We start from the raw sequence: 18,779 nt of genomic DNA, 5'->3' as shown, positions 1-18,779 counted from the left end.
TACTGATGAGGAAACTGAGATAAACAGAATTAAGTGACTTGCCTAGTCTATTTGATTCCAGGCATGAGTCATAGTTAATAGCCAATCATGTAATAGAGCTCCACATTATTCACAGAGTATCAAAAGCCAGGCTCAGGACTGACCAGGTGGTAATTTTCCTGTTTAGAAGGCAATAGCAGCAAGGGAAACTAAGTCAAGAGTGCCCTAAGGTAAAGGCTTAACTTAGGGCATACCAAAGTCATCCCCTCAACTTTTTCCAGAGACAGAAATTCACCTGTAGCAGCTCTCAGACTGCAGCAAAAGTAATTTTATAACTTGATTGGTGGACTATTGGCTTCATGACAATTAAGACAACCATCCCTATAATCAAATCAAAACTATTTCAAATTATAATCCCATTTTTTTTACCTCAAATAGCAACATTTTCTAATCACAGCTCAAAGGCCTGAAATTATTAATTTTTTCATGTTTTCCTAACAGTTACATTTCTTTATCATTCACTTGTAAATTAAAAATAACCACATTCTGGAGTTCTTCAAATTAAACAGACAGGGGCAGCTAGATAGCGCAGTGGATAGAGCAAGGGCCCTGGAGTCAGGAATACCTGAGTTCAAATCTGGCCTCAGACACTTAACACTTACTAGTTGTGTGACGCTGGGCAAGTCACTTAACCCCAATTATCTCACTAAAAATAAAAATTAAACAGACAAGGAATACAAGATAGTGACTCATATGAATGTATTGAAGTTGTATCTCCCAAGGGGAGGAAGAAAGCAATCTGATAAGACTTCTCAGCTCTTTAAATTTTTAGACATTATGATGGATTTTCTATGTAAAGGATAGAGTAAAACCTATGTGATTCAATTAAGAATGAGAACTGTCCCACCTGGCTGATTTTAAGCCTGGGATGTTACATTTGGCTGTCTATATAACTTCTGCCTGGAGTGGACATGAAATTCAGGAATCATTATTCCCTGAGAGTTTTATCTTTCTTCTTTTATGGCAAATCTCTATAATGTCATTGATCATCATGTATTCACCCTTAGGTTAATACTGGAATATCTGGGTGAGATGCAGGTCTAAGATTCAAGCTATTTGGCCTAGAATCTAAACAATTAGAGTGTATGTAATTTGGAAAGTTTAAAAGTTTTGCTTTTTGTAGCATTATGAAATATTTAGCTTGTATGTTTTATGTGTATGCCTTTGGCTTGATATTAACAATGTCTGTGTCAGATATAGAATTAGATAAAGTTGTGAACAGCATGGGGCACTCATAAATATCTATAGACTAGTGATTGGAGAAGTAGAATTTGAGAAGCTGTACCAATTTGTATTGGGATTTGTTTTGCAAGAGATTTTAACAGGAAGTAATTTAGAAACCAGAGAAATGAACCCTGAAGACAAGACATCCGCCAGACTGCCCCAAGGAACTCCAGAGACGACCACTACATGAGGCATCTAAGACCCAGGATGAAAACTAAGTGAATGGACACTGGGAGTGGGAGTGGAAGAGACCTGATGTCAGGGAATGCTGTTCATGATGTTGACTCTGATGCTATATTTTGGGAGGAAGTAAGTTTCATGAGTGGTGGCAGCTATGACCACAGTCATGGAATAGTAATAGTGAGGAGAAATAAAGAGGGGGGATTGTGAGAAAGCATTGTAAGGCGTTGTCTTCTCAGGACACAGGACCTGCGGAAAGTCCCCTGTATGCTGTGGTTTAGCAACAGGAGGGGTCCGGAAAGTCCCCCCGCCCCTCCGGCCAATCTGTACAGCGTAGGAAAGTCCCCAGATCCCTACTCAGCCTCCAGCCAATCAGGATGGAGCGGGGACAGACTCAGTATGCCAATCTAGCAGCGCGGACCCTGGGACTTGACCTACGGGAGACCCCCGGCTCAGCCGCGCTAGTGTAATGACGCTGGTGGCGACCCCACGTAGTCATGAGAAGGGGGAGGGTCGTAGGGGGAGGGCGGCTGGAGGCGGAGGTTGGGACTCTCTGCTACTCCGCCAATGAGGAAGGAGGGCCCAGGGGATGAAGCCGGCCGCCTGCGGGGCTAGGTTTGCTCGCGACTTTTTGGGCGGGTGGTCCCGGTCACTGTGGGCGTTTCCCTTCGGAGCAAACAAGAAAGTCACCGCGAGGAAGAAGCGACCATCCCAGGGCGGAGGCTGGAAGGGCGGCCGGGTCTGGGGCAGCGGAGACACCCTGCTCTGGCTTTCCCGGTCCTACGCTGAGCTGCCAGAGATTCTGGGCAAGCGCACTGGTACGCCGGGCTTCTCCGGACTACATTTCCCAGAAGCCTTTCCGAGCGCTGCCGTGGGCCAGCCTGTTCCTTTTCCCGGTCAGCTGCCCTAGGCCGGCAGTGGAAGCTTGACGCCTCGTTTCGGAGCCGGCCCCAGGGGGGGTATGCTGGGGGAGGGGCAGAGGCAGAGGAGGGGCGTGGCGCTGAGAATCCGCCTTCCCGTCGCCGGCACGCTTCCTCATTGCTCCTTGCCGGGAGGGGGCGTGGCCAAGGATGGCAGCCAATCTGCGGTAACGCTGCTCTTTTATAGTTGACTTTTTATTTTTGCAGGTTCACACAGCCAGTAAGTGTCAAGTGTCTGAGGCCGAATTTGAACTCAGGTCCTCCCGAATCCAGGGCCGGTGCTTTATCCACTGCGCCCCCTAGCTGCCGCCGAACGCTGCTCTTTTGCTGGACCGGGAGGTGCCTGAGCCGGCTCCTCCCCCACCCCTGACCCCGCCCGCTCCGGGCCTTCCTTCTTCTGGTCTCAGCACGTGGTTTCAGCAGTTTCAATTGGCCGGTGCCGTCAGGAGGCGTGGCCTCCACGGCCCCGCCCCCTTCAGTTTCAGTAGTTCAGCTTCTGCCTCCCCCTGGCTTTTGGGCTCCTGACTGGCGGGAGCTACCAGGCAGAGCCATGGCTTCCGGGCCCCAGCCTGTGGTGAGTGGGGACGTGGGGAGGGCGTGGGGTGGGGGCCCGAAGGGGGCTGGCTGTAAACACCCATTATATGCCCGCAGTCTACCTGGGCAGTCCTGTGGCCGGGTCACTTTCCCGCCTCCGGACCAAAGGAGGCGCCTAAGAAAGGCTCCTCTGTGCCCCTCCCCCATCGGGCCTGGCACGGGACGGGGGGGGGGGGGGGAGTGGACAGAGGGCTGACCTTGACCTCATCGAGAGCCCTGGGGAGGGGGCATAAATGACGGGGTCGGGGGCTCGGGAACGGCTTGTGCCCAGCCCCCAATTTGAGGGGGGGGGGGCTCTCCAGCCTTGCGGTTTTAGGGCTCCTTAAGCCTCGTGTCCACACTGCTCAGTCGTAGTGACCAAGCTGCATAGACGGCTGCCTTCGGGCTCTCCCCGGAGCCCGGAGCTGGGACGTTCAGTTTCAGACCCACCTGTTGCCAGAAGGCCGGTACCCCGAGTTCAGATCCGGCCTCACACACTGGCTGGTGGCCCTGGGCAGCTCCCGGCCCGCTTGGCCCCCAGCAGAACGGCCGGAGATGGAAGGGACATACCCTCCGGGGACTGCCAATAAAGGGCCAGGTTCGGTCCCGAAGAGCGAGTCGGGCCATGACCACATCACCGGCTTCTAGTCCAGTCTCCCCCTTCTCTCCCCGGGGCCCGTGGGTTAGGGGCCCTGCCCAGGGCCATCGGGCCCTTCGGGTTTCAGGGCCGCCCCCACCCCAGCCCCGCTGTGGGTCCCGGTGACCCGTCCTCCTCCATAGAAGGCCCCCATGGGCCCTTTGGACTGACTTTCCTCACGTAGGAGGGGAGGGGGAGAGGCTGTTCTTGCTCGTTCCTGAGCCTGCCCTCCTGGGAGAACTGGGGGCAAGGCTGGAGGTCACGGCTCTTGGGGAAGGTGGGGCTCCTCTCTCCTGGTGAAGCAAGCCACCTTGAGTACCTGGACTGGGATTCAGGGAGCCAAGGAAGCCCCCCCCCCTCTTGTGTCAGGCCCCCCAGAGTGGATTCACTGCCAAGCCCAGAGTTCTGGGGAGCGGCCCCTAAAGCGTGAAGTGGCCAATGAGGGAGCAGAGGATGATCCACGGTGTCTAGGGCTGTCCAGGAGATGGAGAACAGGGCGTTGGGTTTGGCCACTAAGCCAGCGCAGGCTGTCTTGGGAGGGCTCACCAGAGAGTGAGGGGAGGGTTCAGTCAATGAGTGCACATTCATTGAGCTTTTCCTGTGTGCCAGGCGGACCTAGGGTGGGGCTAGAAAGCACATGGGCACTATGGTTGGGTAATGCTGGCTGGTGGTGGGGCAGCTTGGTCTAGGAGGGAGCGGGACTGGAGCCCAGGCACGCCAGCCATGTCTGGAAAGCGGGCAGAGCCGGCAGCGAGCGGGGCAGGGCTGTCTGCGGGAGAGAACCATGGGCTCACTCTGCTGGGCCCAAACAGTCAGTCAGCACCGGGATAAGTGTGGAGCGGACAAAGAAAGGCAGGAAGCGGGGTTCTGCCCTTGCCGAGCCAAAAGCCTCAGGGGGAGCCCGCTCTGGAAAGGGTAAAAGGACAGTTGTGGCTTCTTGGGAAGTAAGTTGGGAGCCCCAGAAATGGGGGGAGAGCGATCCAGGCCCAGGGAAGCAAGGGGAGGTCCTTGTCCAAGGCCTAGCTGGAAGTCCAGTGTCACTGGATCAAACAAGCCGTGGGGGGGTGGGATTGGAGGAGGAAGCAGGCTGGACTGGACAGGATGGGGGCTAGATTGGGAAGGGCTTTGAATGCCAAACGGGGTTTCGTGTTTGATCCTGGAGGTGATCGGGAGGTGCTGGAGTTGATGCAGCGAGGGCAGGGACTGACTTGGATCTGTCCTTCAAGAAGATGAATGTGACCCCTGAATGGAGGATTAGGTGGAGCTTGGACAGGGAGACCAACCAGAAGGCCATTGCAGGAGTCCAGGCCTCGTGGGGGGCGGGGGGGGGGCAGTGTCAGAGAAGGGGTGGGCTGTATGTAGGAGACATTAGAAAGTGAAGACCAATGGGCCACAGGAAGAGATTGGCTGTGGGGGTCAAGAGGGAGCGACAGTTGAGGTTTCCAGCCTGCGTTCCTGGGAAGATGGTGGTGCCCTCGATAGTCCCAGCAAGGCCAGGAGGGAGATGAGTTTTGTGTTACATGGTTGAGTTGAAAATGTCTATCGGACATCCAGTGTGAGATGTCTAGAGGGCATATGGAAGTTAGCAGAGAGATGGGGGCTGGAGAAGTAGATTTGAGAATCATTGGGCCAAGAGATGATCCCTGAAACCAGGGTGGTTAAAGAGATCGCCAAATGCAGTAGTTTAGAGAGAAAAGAGCAGAGGGTTAGGGTTGTGGACACCCCTGGTTAGCGGGTGTGACCTGAATAAGGTCCGTGATAAGATTGGGAAGGAGGTCTAACAGGTAGGAGGCGACCCAGGACACAGAGGGCCACAGAAAGTGGAGGCCGAGGCCTCAAATAAATCAGATCAGGGAGAGGGAGGATTGAGGTCACCTGGGGTGGGACAGTGAGCTTGGAAGGCCCTATTGACGCGGCCTTCTCAGGGAGTTTAGCCCCAGAAGAGACAAGAGCAAAGATCAGAACAGAGATGAAAGGATCCAGGAGGGTTTTGGGGGGATGGGGGGACATGGGCGTGTTTGTAGGCAGTAGAGGAAGAGCCAGTAGACAGGAAGAGATTGAAAATGGGCCGGTCTCTTGGAGGAGAAGGGATTGCTTGAGCAGGTAGAGGAGTTTGTGTGGCCAAGAGAAGGGCCGACTCTGTGTTCAGTAGAGATGGGAGGAGGGGAGGGACCAGAGCTTGCAATGAATGGTCTCCATGGGGGGCAAGGGTCTCAGCTGATAGGTTCGGTAGGGGCTTTGGGAGCTTGGAGGAGGAATGAGAAGGTTGTGTGAGAAGGCTACTAGAGTCTCCCTTATGGAGGTGTGAAAGGGCAGCTGTCTAGATGTAATGAAAAACTCGTTAGCCCTTAGGACCTTCCAGTTTGGGAACAGGGCTCTTCACCCCACAGGCTGGCTGGACCCCTCCTCCATGGGGACGGTGACCTTTGATTCGTGTGCAGGTTCAGACCAGATGCCTTCTTCTGTTGCCCTTAGATGCCAGCAGCTTTCTCGTGTGTGAGACGGGGAACATGACGACTCTTATTTCCTGCCTCAGTTGAGGATTTTGTAAACCAAAAAGGTGTAGGGTGAATGGGCACTGTTTGTGTTGTGTAGATCTAGTACAAGGGACGTTGGGCAGGTGGGCGCTCAGTACTTGGTTGCCTTGGTCCATTGCTTGGCCCACTGCTGATCCTGGGCAATCCTGCCAGGTCCAGGTAGCCACAGATGTGTTTGTTTCAGGAATCTGTGACGTTCAAGGATGTGGCTGTGCCCTTTACCCCAGAGGAGTGGCGGCTTCTAGACTCTTCTCAGCAGGACTTGTACAGGGACGTGATGTTGGAGAACTACAGGAACCTGGTCTGCCTGGGTGAGGACGGCTTCCCCCTCTGAGGAGCCAGAATCTGGCCTCTCTTACACGCAGTTATTCTTTGGCCTATGGAAACCAAATATACCTAAGCCTGGAGAGAGGCTGGCTGGGCTGCCTGTTAGTACTGCCCCCAGAACCAGGCCTCTGGATGGAAGGGTTCCACAGGCCTCCCCGACTCTGTTTCCTCAGGTCCAAGATTCTCATGTCATGTTCCAGGCATTTGGAGACAGACAAAGCATTTGTTAAGCACCTGATGTGCCGGGCAGACACCAGAAAGCCACAGAAGGCCTGCCTGCTCTCCAAGGAGTTCACCTTCTCAACAGGCAGTGCCGTGGTCTTCTTTATGAGCCCAGCTCCACTGTGGGGCCCACCCCCGCCTCCATGAGTCCTGGGGAACAGAGCCTTAATGTGCATCTTTTAGAGGCCTTTTGGACCAATTCTCTGGATCTTCCCAGCATGCCTTCTTTTTCCAGAAAAGATTAGCCCCAGATTAGCTCCTCCAAGCTCCCAAAGCCCCTCCCCAACCTCTTTTCCAGAAAAGAGAAGGGGATCTTTGTCCATAAAACCTTCCCTTGTTTAATGAACAGGCCTGGTGATTCCCACGCCAGCGGTGATCTGCCAGTTGGAGCGAGGGGAAGCCCCTTGGATGCCAGAGGGAGATGCCTCCTGGAGCTGCTGTGCCGGTGAGTGAGGAGGCATGGCCACTCCTGGTTCGGTGTGGTGGCTGGTTGGTCGTTGATGGGGCAAGGGTGGCCTGGCAGCCTTTTGGCATGCAGTGAGGGGGCCTGTTCCTGCCTAGCTGTTAATGCACCTATTGAAGAACAGTCTCTTCCTCTTAGAGAAAGCCACCTAGCAGGGCCTTGAGGGACACCCTCTTCCAGGCTCTAAAGGACATGAAATGTTCCTTCGAAAGCTGGGAGAAGGCCTTCGGGGGAGAGATGCAAGAGTCCTGGAGGAATCCCAGAGCATGCCAGGAGGCTGGATGGGAGGAGGAGGCTGGCCACTGAGAATCTGAAGAGGGATGGCTCATTGTCTAAGGGATGCTGGCCTGCGTCCATGGGGGTTGGAGTCCCCCAGGCAGCATCAGGACAGGCTAGTGTTTGGTGACTTCCTGTGCAGAAGCACTGAGGCAGCTCTTTGTTGTCTTCCTGGGGCACGGGTCGATATGTAACGGTTGAACAACCACAGCCTGTTGCTGGCGATTCACATGGGCACAAGGGATGCTGCTATGATGAGCCTAGAAAGCCTAGCCAGAGTTACAGCATCTTGGGTAAAGACTGAAGACCAAAGGCTTTGGGTGTTTTCAGTCACAAAAACCTGTCTGGCTCTGGCTGCCTCATAATACAAGTTGCAGTGATGTGGAAGGCACGCCACCTTTGAGTCCTGCTTCTGCTGCTTCATAGCGGTGTGACCTTTCACCTTCTCTTTCCTCATCTGCAAAATGATTGGACTGGACTAGGGCATCTGAGTATCATCCACGGCAAAGAGTAGACAGTGCTCGTTGTTGGAACACAAAACCTTCCATAGCTCGTGTGGATCCTGTACAGCTTCCACTCTTTCATTAGATTTGTTTGGATGAAGTGAACTGCCCTTGGTAAAGAGGCAGCCTAATGAGATAGAGCCTTTGGGTCTAGGAGTCAGAAGATCGGGCTTACGCTCTTGGTTTTGATACTAAGCAGTGTGACTCTAAACCCCTTCATTTGGAAAGTGCATCACTGACTTGGTAGTGTCACATGGTTGATAGGAGGATCAATGTTTTGTTTTTTAAGCCTTAAATGAAAGGTCATTCTTTTTCCTACATATACCTTTTTTTAGCACATCAAAGAATATTCCTTTAACCCCCAAACAGGTGATATTATGTATATTATTTACAGAAAAGGAGGGAAAATCATGTTAAAACTTTGTGCAAGAAAAGCTGGTGGGTGGCTCTAGGCTAGTTTTAATGTGATTTCCTCTCCTTTTTTTTTTTTTTTTTGCGGGGCAATGGGGGTTAAGTGACTTGCCCAGGGTCACACAGCTAGTAAGTGTCAAGTGTCTCAGGTCCTCCTGAATCCAGGGCCGGTGCTTTATCCACTGCGCCACCTAGCTGCCCCTCCTTTTTTTTTTAATTAACAGTGTACATACTATCATACCGCAGATACTAAACAGTGCCACTGGAGCACAAAAGAGATTAGAACTTGTCAAATCAGGAACTTGGGGACCAGAAAACAGGAAAGAAAAGGGTGAGGAACAGGGCAGTCACCAACAAACAAATCTATAATTGTCATGAAAGTTAATGAAATTGACAGAAAACAAGGAAATAGTTTACTTGTGTCCTGCAAGGTAGCATTTGTGCTGTTGTGCATTTCTTTCAGATTGGGAAGTGATAGCTGAAGCCAAGGAGCCCACTGCAAAGCTTGATGTTACTTTGAAAGGAATCGATGAGGGAAGATTGCCAAGGCATCATCAAGCCTATGTTACCAACCAGGGAGAAGCTTTAGAATGTGATGCCCCATTGGAGAGAAGGCAGAACAACATGGATGAATCTTCTAGGTAAGTAAAAATCACCCCTAAGGAAAACATCCCAGGACAGTGAGATCTCATGAAAGTTATAAATGGGGTAGAAGTTTGAGTCTTGGGTCAGTTCTTTTTCTCCCATAGAGAAAATGTGATACTCAGAGAAAATACTTCCAAGTTTCTTCAGACTCAGTAAAGATAATGTCTTTGGCACAAATGAGGTATTTTCTAATTGTAATTGGCCTTATTTAGTATCATACCAGGGGAAGACTACATATGTAGTAAATAAAAGGAAAACTTATTCATTACTTCCCATCACAGATTTCATACTGGATTGAAACCTCATAAATGTAATGAATGTGGGAAGACCTTCTGCTGGCTCAATGATCTTAATGTACATCAGAAGAGTCATAGTCAAGAGAAACCCTATATATGTAATGAATGTGGGAAAGCCTTCCGGTTTAGTGGGCACCTTATTCTACATAAGAGAGTTCATAGTCAAGAGAAACCTCATAAATGTAACAAATGTGGGAAGACCTTCTGCTGGCTCAATGATCTTAATGTACATCAGAAGAGTCATAGTGGAGAAAAACCCTATATATGCAAGAAATGTGGGAAGTCCTTCCTCCAGAGGTCGAACCTTAGTCAACATCAAAAAGTTCATAGTAGAGAGAAACCTTACATATGTAATGAATGTGGGATGACTTTCCAACTTAATTTGCACCTTACTCTACATCAGAGCATTCATACTGGAGAGAAACCTCATAAATGTAATGAATGTGGACTAGTTTTCTCTCAGAGTTCACAACTTAATCGACATCAAAGCATTCATACTGGAGAGAAAGCTTATAAATGTAATGAATGTGGAAAGACTTTTAGCCGGAGCACAGGACTTACTAACCATAAAAGAATTCATACTGGAGAGAAATTTTATAAATGTAATGAATGTGATAAGGCTTTTCTTAGGAATACACAGCTTACACAACATCAGAGAATTCATACTGGAGAGAAACCTTATAAGTGTAAAGAATGTGGGAAAGCCTTTTATCAGAGCTCACAACTTAATCAGCATAAAAAAATTCATAGTAGAAAGAAGCCTTATGAATGTAATGAATGTGGGAAGGCTTTCTTAGAAAGGAATAAACTTCGTCTGCATCAGAAAGGTCATACTGGAGAAAAACCTCATAAATGTAATGAATGTGGGAAAGCCTTCCTAGTGAAGAAAGTCCTTATTGAACATCAGAGAATTCATACTGGAGAGAAACCTTATAAATGTAACGAATGTGAGAAAACCTTTCGTCAGAGCTCACTGTTTAGGCGACATCAGAGAATTCATATCGTAGGGAGAGCTTATGAATGTAATGAATGTGGCAAGGCTTTTTTTGAGAGGAACGCACTTAATCAGCATCAGAGAGTTCATGTTGTAGAAAAACCTTATAAATGTAATGAATGTGGGAAGGCCTTCCTAGAGAAGAAAGGCCTTACTGAACATCAGAGAATTCATACTGGAGAGAAACCTTATAAATGTAACGAATGTGAGAAAACCTTTTGTCAGAGCTCACAATTTAGGCGACATCAACGAATTCATACCATAGGGAAATCTTATAAATGTAACGAATGTGGGAAGGCTTTCTTAGAGAGGAAAGAACTTAGTCGGCATCAGAGAGTTCATACTGGAGAGAAACCTTATATATGTAATCAATGTGGGAAGGCCTTCAGTTCTAAGGCATATGTTATTCTACACCAGACACTTCATACTGGAGAGAAATCTTATGAATGTACAAAATGTGGAAAGGTCTTTGGTCTGAAGATCTACCTTATTCGGCATCAGAAAATTCATATTGGATTGGACTGAGGCCTTATCAGTGTAGTGAATGTGGAAAGACTTCTAGACAGGAAACTACTTATTTGCCATCAAAGGATTCACACAGGAGGAATTACCACCTTATTGTAGCAAATGTAGGAAGACCTTCCTAGAGTGGAAATAACTTGCTTAATATCAGTATATTCCTAATTGTCCTAATGATGAAGAAGTTCATAGGGTGTTACAATGAATCATCTTCCTGTATGAGAATATAAACAGTTTATCCTTAAGTCCTATATGATTTCTGACTTTTATTTACCTTGAGAATGCTTCTCTTGACAATGTTTGAATGTCAAAGTTTCTATTTACCTCCAGTCTTTTCATCAGGAATGCTTTAAAGCTTTGTCTTTCATTAAATGTTCATTTTCTCCCCTGTAGGATTATACTGTTTTGATGGGTATTTTATTATTAGTTGTAACTTAGCTCTTTTGCCTTATGGAATAACATATTCCAAGCCTTCTAATCCTTTAGTGTGGTAGCTGCTAAATCTTGTGTTTTCTGACTGTGGCTCCAAGGTATTTGAATGGTTTCTGGCTGCTCTCAAAAATATTTTCTCCTTACCTGGAAGCTCTGGATTTTGACTATAATATTCCTGGGAGTTTTCATTTTGGAATCTCTTTCTGGGAGTGGTCACTGGATTCTTTTAATTTCTATTTTGCTCTCTAATTCTAAGATATTGGGGAAGTTTTCCCTCTGTAATTTCTTGGAATATGATGTCTAGGCCCTTTAAAAAAATATGGCTTTTAAGTAGTCCAATAATTTAAAAATTATCTTTAATCTATTTTCCAGGTCATTTCTTTTTGCTCTGAGATATTTCACATTTTTTTCCTATTTTTTCAATCATTTGACTTTATTTTGTTTCTTGATGTCTCATGGAGTCATTAACTTCCACTTGACCAATTCTAATTTTTGAGGAGTTATTTTCTACAGCGAGGTTTTGTGCCTCTTTTCCTATTTGGCCAATTCTGATTTTTAAGGAGTTATTTTCTTCAGTATTTTTGGGGGGCAGGGCAATGAAGGTGAAGTGACTTGCTTAGGGTCCCACAGCTAGTAAGTGTCAAGTGTCTGAGGCCGGATTTGAACTCAGGTCCTCTTGAATCCTGGGCTGGTGCTTTATCCACTGCACTACCTAGCTGCCCCCCTCAGTATTTTTGTACATCTTTTATCAAACATTTCTTTTTTCATAATTTTCTTACATAGGCTTCATTTCTTTTCCCAATTTTTCCTTTACTGTTCTTTGATTTTTAAAATAATCTTTTTTTTTTTTGCTTCTTTCTTCCCTTCATCTTTAAGTCTTTTAGGAATTTTTGTTGGGCTTGTATCCAATCTACATTTTTCTTTGAGGCTTTGCTTGTAGGTATTTTCAAGTCATTTGTCTTCTAAGTTTCCCAGTCATCTTAGAAATTTTGTATAGGTAGTTCTTCTTTTGTTGTTTGCTCATTTTTTCCCCTAGGTTATTTCTTCACTTTGGATTTTATTAGAAACAAATTTAGGGTTAGAGTCAGAATTAGAAATAAATGTATCTGCTCAGTTCTGGGAGGAGGGTGAGGTCTGGCCTGAGTTTCTGTCTTTTATGTCCTTCTACTGCTTTTCAGTGGGGGCCTGTAAGCTTTCAGTTCTTCCGAGTAGTACATGATTTTGGGAGAGGTTTGGTCACTGCCCTCCTGGTCTACAGAATTAGGATTAGAATTGGAAACCCTAATGTTATTTAAATAGGGCCCCTGCTTCTCACAACCATGCCTGTTCCTCTCTCTACCCTGGTACTGTGGTCTAGAAATGGGTAATAAGCAACCAAGTTGCTAGGGAGCTCCTGTTCCTGCTCTCAGTGCCACCTTGGGATCTCCCTATGACCAGCCATTCAGTCTACTCAGCCTGCTTCTGCTGCCCCTGCCACTGTGATCCACTGCTGGTGCTGTTCTTCCAGTCCACTTCCTCCCCTAGTGTTTGCAAGGTTCTCTTTCTGCCTTCCTAGCCTGTTCTGGGCTTGAAAAATGACTCACTGTGGCTTTTTTCGAGTTTTCTTGCTCAGAATTGGGTTTGGTTTTTTTTTTAAGTTGTTGCAGAAGGGTGTGTTGGGAGAACTGGGCAAAAATTCTGGTTTTATTCTGCCATCTTGGCATTGTGTTGCAGTCTTCACACACCACTGTGAGCTCCTTAATTTCCAATCTGATCAACCATTCTGGAGAGCAGTTTGGAACTATGCCCAAAGGGCTATAGAACTGTGCATACCCTTTGATCCAGTAATACCACTGCTAGGTTTATATCCCAAAAGAGAAAAAGACCTGTTTGTACAAAAATATTTCTGGCAGCTCTTTTTGTGGTGGCTAAGAATTGGAAATCAAAGGAATGCCCATCCATTGGGGAATGACTAAATAAACTGTGTTATATGATTGTGATGGAATATTATTGTGCTTTGAGAAATGACAAGCAGGATGACTTCAAAAAGGCCTGGAAATACTTTATGAACTCATGTATAGTGAAGAGAGCGGAATCAAGAGAACATTGTGCACAGAGACAGATGCAAAACAATATCGTTTGATGAATAACTGTGAATGACTTAACTATTCTCAACAATGTGATCCAAGACAATCCCAAAGGACTAATGATGAAGCATACTATCCACCTCCAAAGAAAGAACTGATATTGATGGAACACAGACTGAAGCATGCTCTTTCTCACTTTTGTTTTTTTTTTCTTTGAATCAAGTTTTCTTGTACAAAATGACTAATATGGTCATATTTTATATAATTACACATGTACAACCCATATCTGATTACTTGCTGCCTCAGGGAGCGGGAAAGAGAGGGAGGGAAGGAGGGATTAAAAATTGGAACTCAAAACTATAAATAAAAATATTTATTACTTTTTAAAAAGTTACAACCTGAGTGATCCTTATCATTGTTTTTTTTTTTTTTTTTGGTGAGGCAATTGGAGTTAAGTGACTTGCCCAGGGTCACATAGCTAGTAAGTGTTAAGTGTCTGAGGCCGGATTTGAACTCAGGTCCTCCTGAATCCAGGGCCTGTGCTCTATCCACTGTGCCACTTAGCTGCCCTATCATTGGTTTTTAAGTGGTTGCAGTGTTTTATCCATAAGCATGAAACTTCCTGGAAATACTATTGCTAAAAAAGTTGGGCCTTTGTTATAGTGAGAAGTTTGAGGTTATTAAAAGAACTCGGGAATTACCAAAGGTATTTCCATTGTCTGTCAAAGATGTATACATTGCTGGACAATCCCTTCATTGTCCATATTGGTTTAAAATAGGAGTATTAATTTCAAAGATGGACAAAACCCAGAGGAATTTTTCAATATGAAGCCAAAGGGAGAGAGGTCCCTCAAAACTCTGGAGGAAGAAATTGAATCTAGCAAGTTCTTCAGGAAAATGCTATCCTTTGTATTAACTAGGTAAGATTCGACATGCATATAGTAAAGAATAAGGCATGCAATCTTTGGCTATACTAGCAACCATCAGATTAGAATTTGGATTATAATTAATCTATTAGGAATGGCACCAAATGGTAAAACCCACTAAAAGGCCATCCACATTTGCTAATAGAAAATCATTTAACGTATATGAGAAACTATTTCCTTTTTAAGGCCTCTTAGTCATACAACATACATTGGTGACTGGCTGCACTGCCAATCTGACACCCTGCAGACACACTTCAGTGGCTACAGGATAGGGGTGGTGGTGGTCCTGAATCATTGTTTAAATTGTCAGGCAAGGGTTGATGAGTGACGTCATGGCTCGTGACCTATCATTTAAGAAGCCTTGAATTCCAGAGCACGTTCCATCCCACGGTAGCACATCAGCCTGTTAGACAATCTTGTTAACCAAAAAGAGGTTGTCTAGGACAGAAATGAGTTGGATCTCGTCCCTCAGCAGCAGCAGCAGTTTCAGTTGTGTTGGAGTCATAAGTAGTTCTGATGGTCCCAATCAGTGATCTCTTTTGGGGCCTTTGACAGAGATGACTAGTTCATCTCATCTGCTTAACCTAGAAAATAAGAGCTTGCATAAGGAGTATCAAGTTGTAGTAGATGGTGGCCCCCTTGGAGTAACTTGGGTATTGAGAAGTAACATGAAAAGTTTCAAGAGAGGGGTAAGGGGAGAAGCTCCCAACAAAGAGAGCATTTATTACCATTTGCCTTCTCTTTGCTGTGGTCCCTGTGTACTGAAGCTCTTGGGGTATTATGTTAAAAGTTCTGGTGAAGGGGCAGCTAAGTGGCACAGTGGATGAAGCTCTGGCCCTGTATTCAGAAAGACCTGAGTTCAAATCCAGCCTCAAACACTTGACACTTACTAGCTGTGTGACCCTGGGCAAGTCACTTAACTCTCATCACCCTGCCCCCCTTCCAAAAAAAGCTCTGGTGAAGCTAGAAGCATTATCACTATGATACAGCTGTTATGAACAGCTGAAAGTGTTGGGTTTGAAGGTGTGAGTGGCAGAACACAACACAGAAAGTATCTTTCCCATTGATAGGCATGAGGTTCGATCATGAGGTAACAACTAGGCCATCGCCATTCCTTTATGAAAAGAAAGCAATATAAAGGTATGCTCAGTCAAAGGTGTGACCCATTTATCTGTCATCACATATCTAGTGATGGGGGACGATCTGGACGATTTTCCTCTGAGCTTAGGATGCTCCGTCTAGGAGAGAGGTCGGGGGCGGAGCAGTGAGGGGCTCTAAAGATAGCCCCCAAACTCTTTGCTGCTGCTCATCTGGCAGCCCCATAGGCTATGTGTAACATGTCAAGGATGAAGCCCCAGCTAGTCTCTCCACAGCTTTGAACTGATGTATAGTGAAGTGAACAGCACCAGAACACTGTGCATAGTGACAGCAATATTGTTTGATGAAGAACCGTGAATGACTTAACCACTTTCAGCAGTGCAGTGATCCAAGACAATCCCAAAGGACTAATGATGAAGCATACTATCCACCTCCAAAGAAAGAACTGATATTGATGGAGCACAGAGCGAAGCATGCTATTTTTCACTTTGTTCCATTTTTTCTTTTGTTCAAGTTTTCTTATACAAAATGACTAATATGGTAAGGTTTTATGTAATGGCACATATATAACCTATGTCTGATTGCTTACCACCTCAGTGAGAGGGGAAAGGAGGGAGGGAAAGAGAGGTAGAATTTGGAACTCAAAACTTTAAAGAAAAATGTTTATTATCATAGAAAAAAGTATTAATCATTGGGTGTAGTGCCAAGGGCCGCTATGTGGAAACACAGATGGAGTTCTGGGCCTAGAGTCAGGAAGATCTGAGTTCAATTCTGGCCTTAGACATTTACTAGCTGTGCAACTACTTAACCCTATTTTCCCTAGTTTCCTTATCTGTAAAAATGAGCTGGAAAAGGAAATGGTGAACCACTCCAGCATTTTGCTAAGAAAGCCCCCAAAAAGGGCTAACAAAAAGCTAGACAAAACTGAAAAACCATTGAACTACAACAAAGATGCAGTGTGAAGCATTGTCCTAAGTGCTGAGGCCACTAGGGGGCTCCAGAGTCTACAGAGTGCTGGGCCAGCAGTCAGGAAGACCTGAGTTTCAGTTTGGTCACAGATAACTTCTAGCTGGGTGACCTTGGGTAAATTTATTCATCCGTAAAATTGGATCATAACAGCACCTACCTGCCATTGTTGTTGTGACAAACAAATGAGAGAATATTTATAGAGCTCTTAGCACAGTGCTTGGCACATAGTAGGTACTATATAAATGCTAGCTATTCTTTTTATCCAACTAGAAAAGTCACCTAATCTCTGCTCTCCATCAGCTCACATTGGAAGGGGGAGACAACCTATATGGGTGGTTTGGGTTCCATGTCAGTGGGAAAGGTCCTGTGGTCCTTCAGCAGTAGCAGCTAAGCACATGGTTAGGCCTCTTTTAAAATTCCATATTTTTTTTTTAGCAACAAACATTTATTTTATTTTCCAGTTACATGTAAGGGTAGTTTTCAACATTCATTTTCATCAGATTTAGAGTTCCAAATTTTTCTCCCTCCCTCCCTCCCTTTCCTCCCCCCTCCACAAGATCACAATCAGGTTATATATATACAATCCACAAGTGTTCTTTTTATCAGTTCTTTCTATAGGGGTGTAAAATTTCATTTTTACTGATAAATTTATATCCATTTCTGATGTTGAACTATTTGACAATGCCAAGGAATGGTGATGAGAACTTTCTTTACGGGGATTTGAGCAGCTGGGGCTGCAGCACCTGCAGAAGATACTGAGTTTGGGATGTCTATAAAGGACAGTGAGTCTGAAATACCCAATGTGAATGAAGCATGCTACCCAGCTTCTGACAGAGGTGAAGGACTCAGCATCACAAAATGAGAGGTTGTACATACATACATACACACATACATATATATATATATATATATATATACATACACACACACATATTTGGGTAAAGACAAGAAAGAAATTTGCTTTGCATCACTATATCTTTGAAATGGGTTTAATTTTTCTTTCATTCTTAGTGGGTTGGGTGAGGAAGAAAAGGCAGATTTTTGCTGATTGTAAAAAAATATTTGTTTTTTTTCTAAAGTAAAAAACAATGTCCAATATATAATAAGTGACATAGGACTGGGTTACCAATAAATATCTGGGAGTCATTGGCTTAGAGTCTATAATGACACCCATTGGCATGGATGAGCTTGCCAAAAGAGAGAGAAAAGAGGGCTCATGCATTACCTGACATGGATGATGAACCAGCAGTAAGGCAGCAAGAGGAAGTAGCGTGGCAATAGAGGCTCACTAAGGGTTAGAGAAATGGGGGGAGAAGAATGTGACCCATGCTCAATGGTGCTGAGAGGTCCTAGAGGCTTAACTCTAGAGCACAAAAGGAATGGATGGGTGGATGGATGGATGGATGGATGGATATGTGGATGGGTGGATGGATGGATGGGTGGATGGATAGATGGGTGGATGGATGGATGGATGGGTGGAGGGATGGATGGATGGATGGATGGATGGATGGATGGATGGATGGATGGATGGATGGATGGATGGATGGAGGGAGGGAGGGATGGATGGATGGATGGATGGATGGATGGATGGATGGATGGATGTGTGGATGTGTGGATGGATGGATGGATGGATGGAGGGATGGATGGATGGATGGATGGATGGATGGATGGATGGATGGGTGGATGGGTGGGTGGATGGGTGGATGGATGGATGGATGGATGGGTGGATGGATGGATGGATGGATGGATGGATGGATGGATGGATGGGTGGATGGATGGGTGGATGGATGGATGGGTGGATGGATGGATGGGTGGATGGATGGATGGATGGATGGATGATGGATGGATGGATGGATGGGTGGATGGATGGATGGGTGGATGGATGGATGGATGGATGGGTGGATGGGTGGATGGATGGATGGATGGATGATGGATGGATGGGTGGGTGGATGGATGGATGGGTGGATGGATACTTGGATGCTTGGATGGATGGATGCTTGGATGGGTGGATAGATGGATGGGTGGATGGATGCTTGGATGAATAAATAGATGAAGGGACAATTACCCGAATTGCTTTACTACTGGCGCCACACATGGAAAATACAATCCCTGCCCTCAGGATGCTTCCACTCTAGCGGGAGGCAGACCCAGTGGCAGGGCTGGAGAGACACTGGGGCCAGGGAAGGGACGTGCCTTGCCCAAGATCCTCCAGAAAAGAGGGCACAGGGTTCAAATTTGAAGCCAGGTCCTCAGGCCTCAAAGCTTTCCTCTGCCCTGGGCCAGCTCTGTGCATGACGCGGACAGAATGGGTGGGCTGAATGACGTCAGTCATGCGCATTCGGGGGTGAGGGGGCGGTGAGGGGGAGGTCTGGAGCCTCATTCTCCTCCCTTGGCATCCTGAGAGGAGGCTGGAAGGAAAGTGACGGTTGGAAATCTCCAGGGACGGCCGATGGGATGGAGAGATCCGAACCTTTTCAGGCCTCCCCCGGCTGCCGGCCTTGGCCGTAGCCCACTGCTCACGC

At 46.5% G+C, this 18,779-nt stretch overlaps 1 protein-coding gene across 1 annotated transcript; it reads left to right on the top strand.

Moving 5' to 3' along the window:
- Window positions 1-2,835: 2,835 nt before the first annotated feature.
- LOC122746401 (zinc finger protein 260-like) lies at window positions 2,836-11,585 on the top strand. The gene is made up of 5 exons (XM_043991974.1): window positions 2,836-2,937; window positions 6,295-6,421; window positions 7,009-7,104; window positions 8,776-8,953; window positions 9,239-11,585. Exons 1-5 carry the CDS (start codon window positions 2,914-2,916, stop codon window positions 10,770-10,772), a joined length of 1,959 nt encoding a protein of 652 aa, XP_043847909.1. The 5' UTR covers window positions 2,836-2,913; the 3' UTR covers window positions 10,773-11,585.
- Window positions 11,586-18,779: the final 7,194 nt, after the last annotated feature.

This window comes from Dromiciops gliroides, chromosome 3, assembly GCF_019393635.1.
Source record: "Dromiciops gliroides isolate mDroGli1 chromosome 3, mDroGli1.pri, whole genome shotgun sequence".
Lineage (NCBI taxonomy): Eukaryota > Metazoa > Chordata > Mammalia > Microbiotheria > Microbiotheriidae > Dromiciops > Dromiciops gliroides.
The sequence above is the reverse complement of the archived record's forward strand: the minus strand, read 5'-3'. Positions and strand labels throughout refer to the sequence as shown.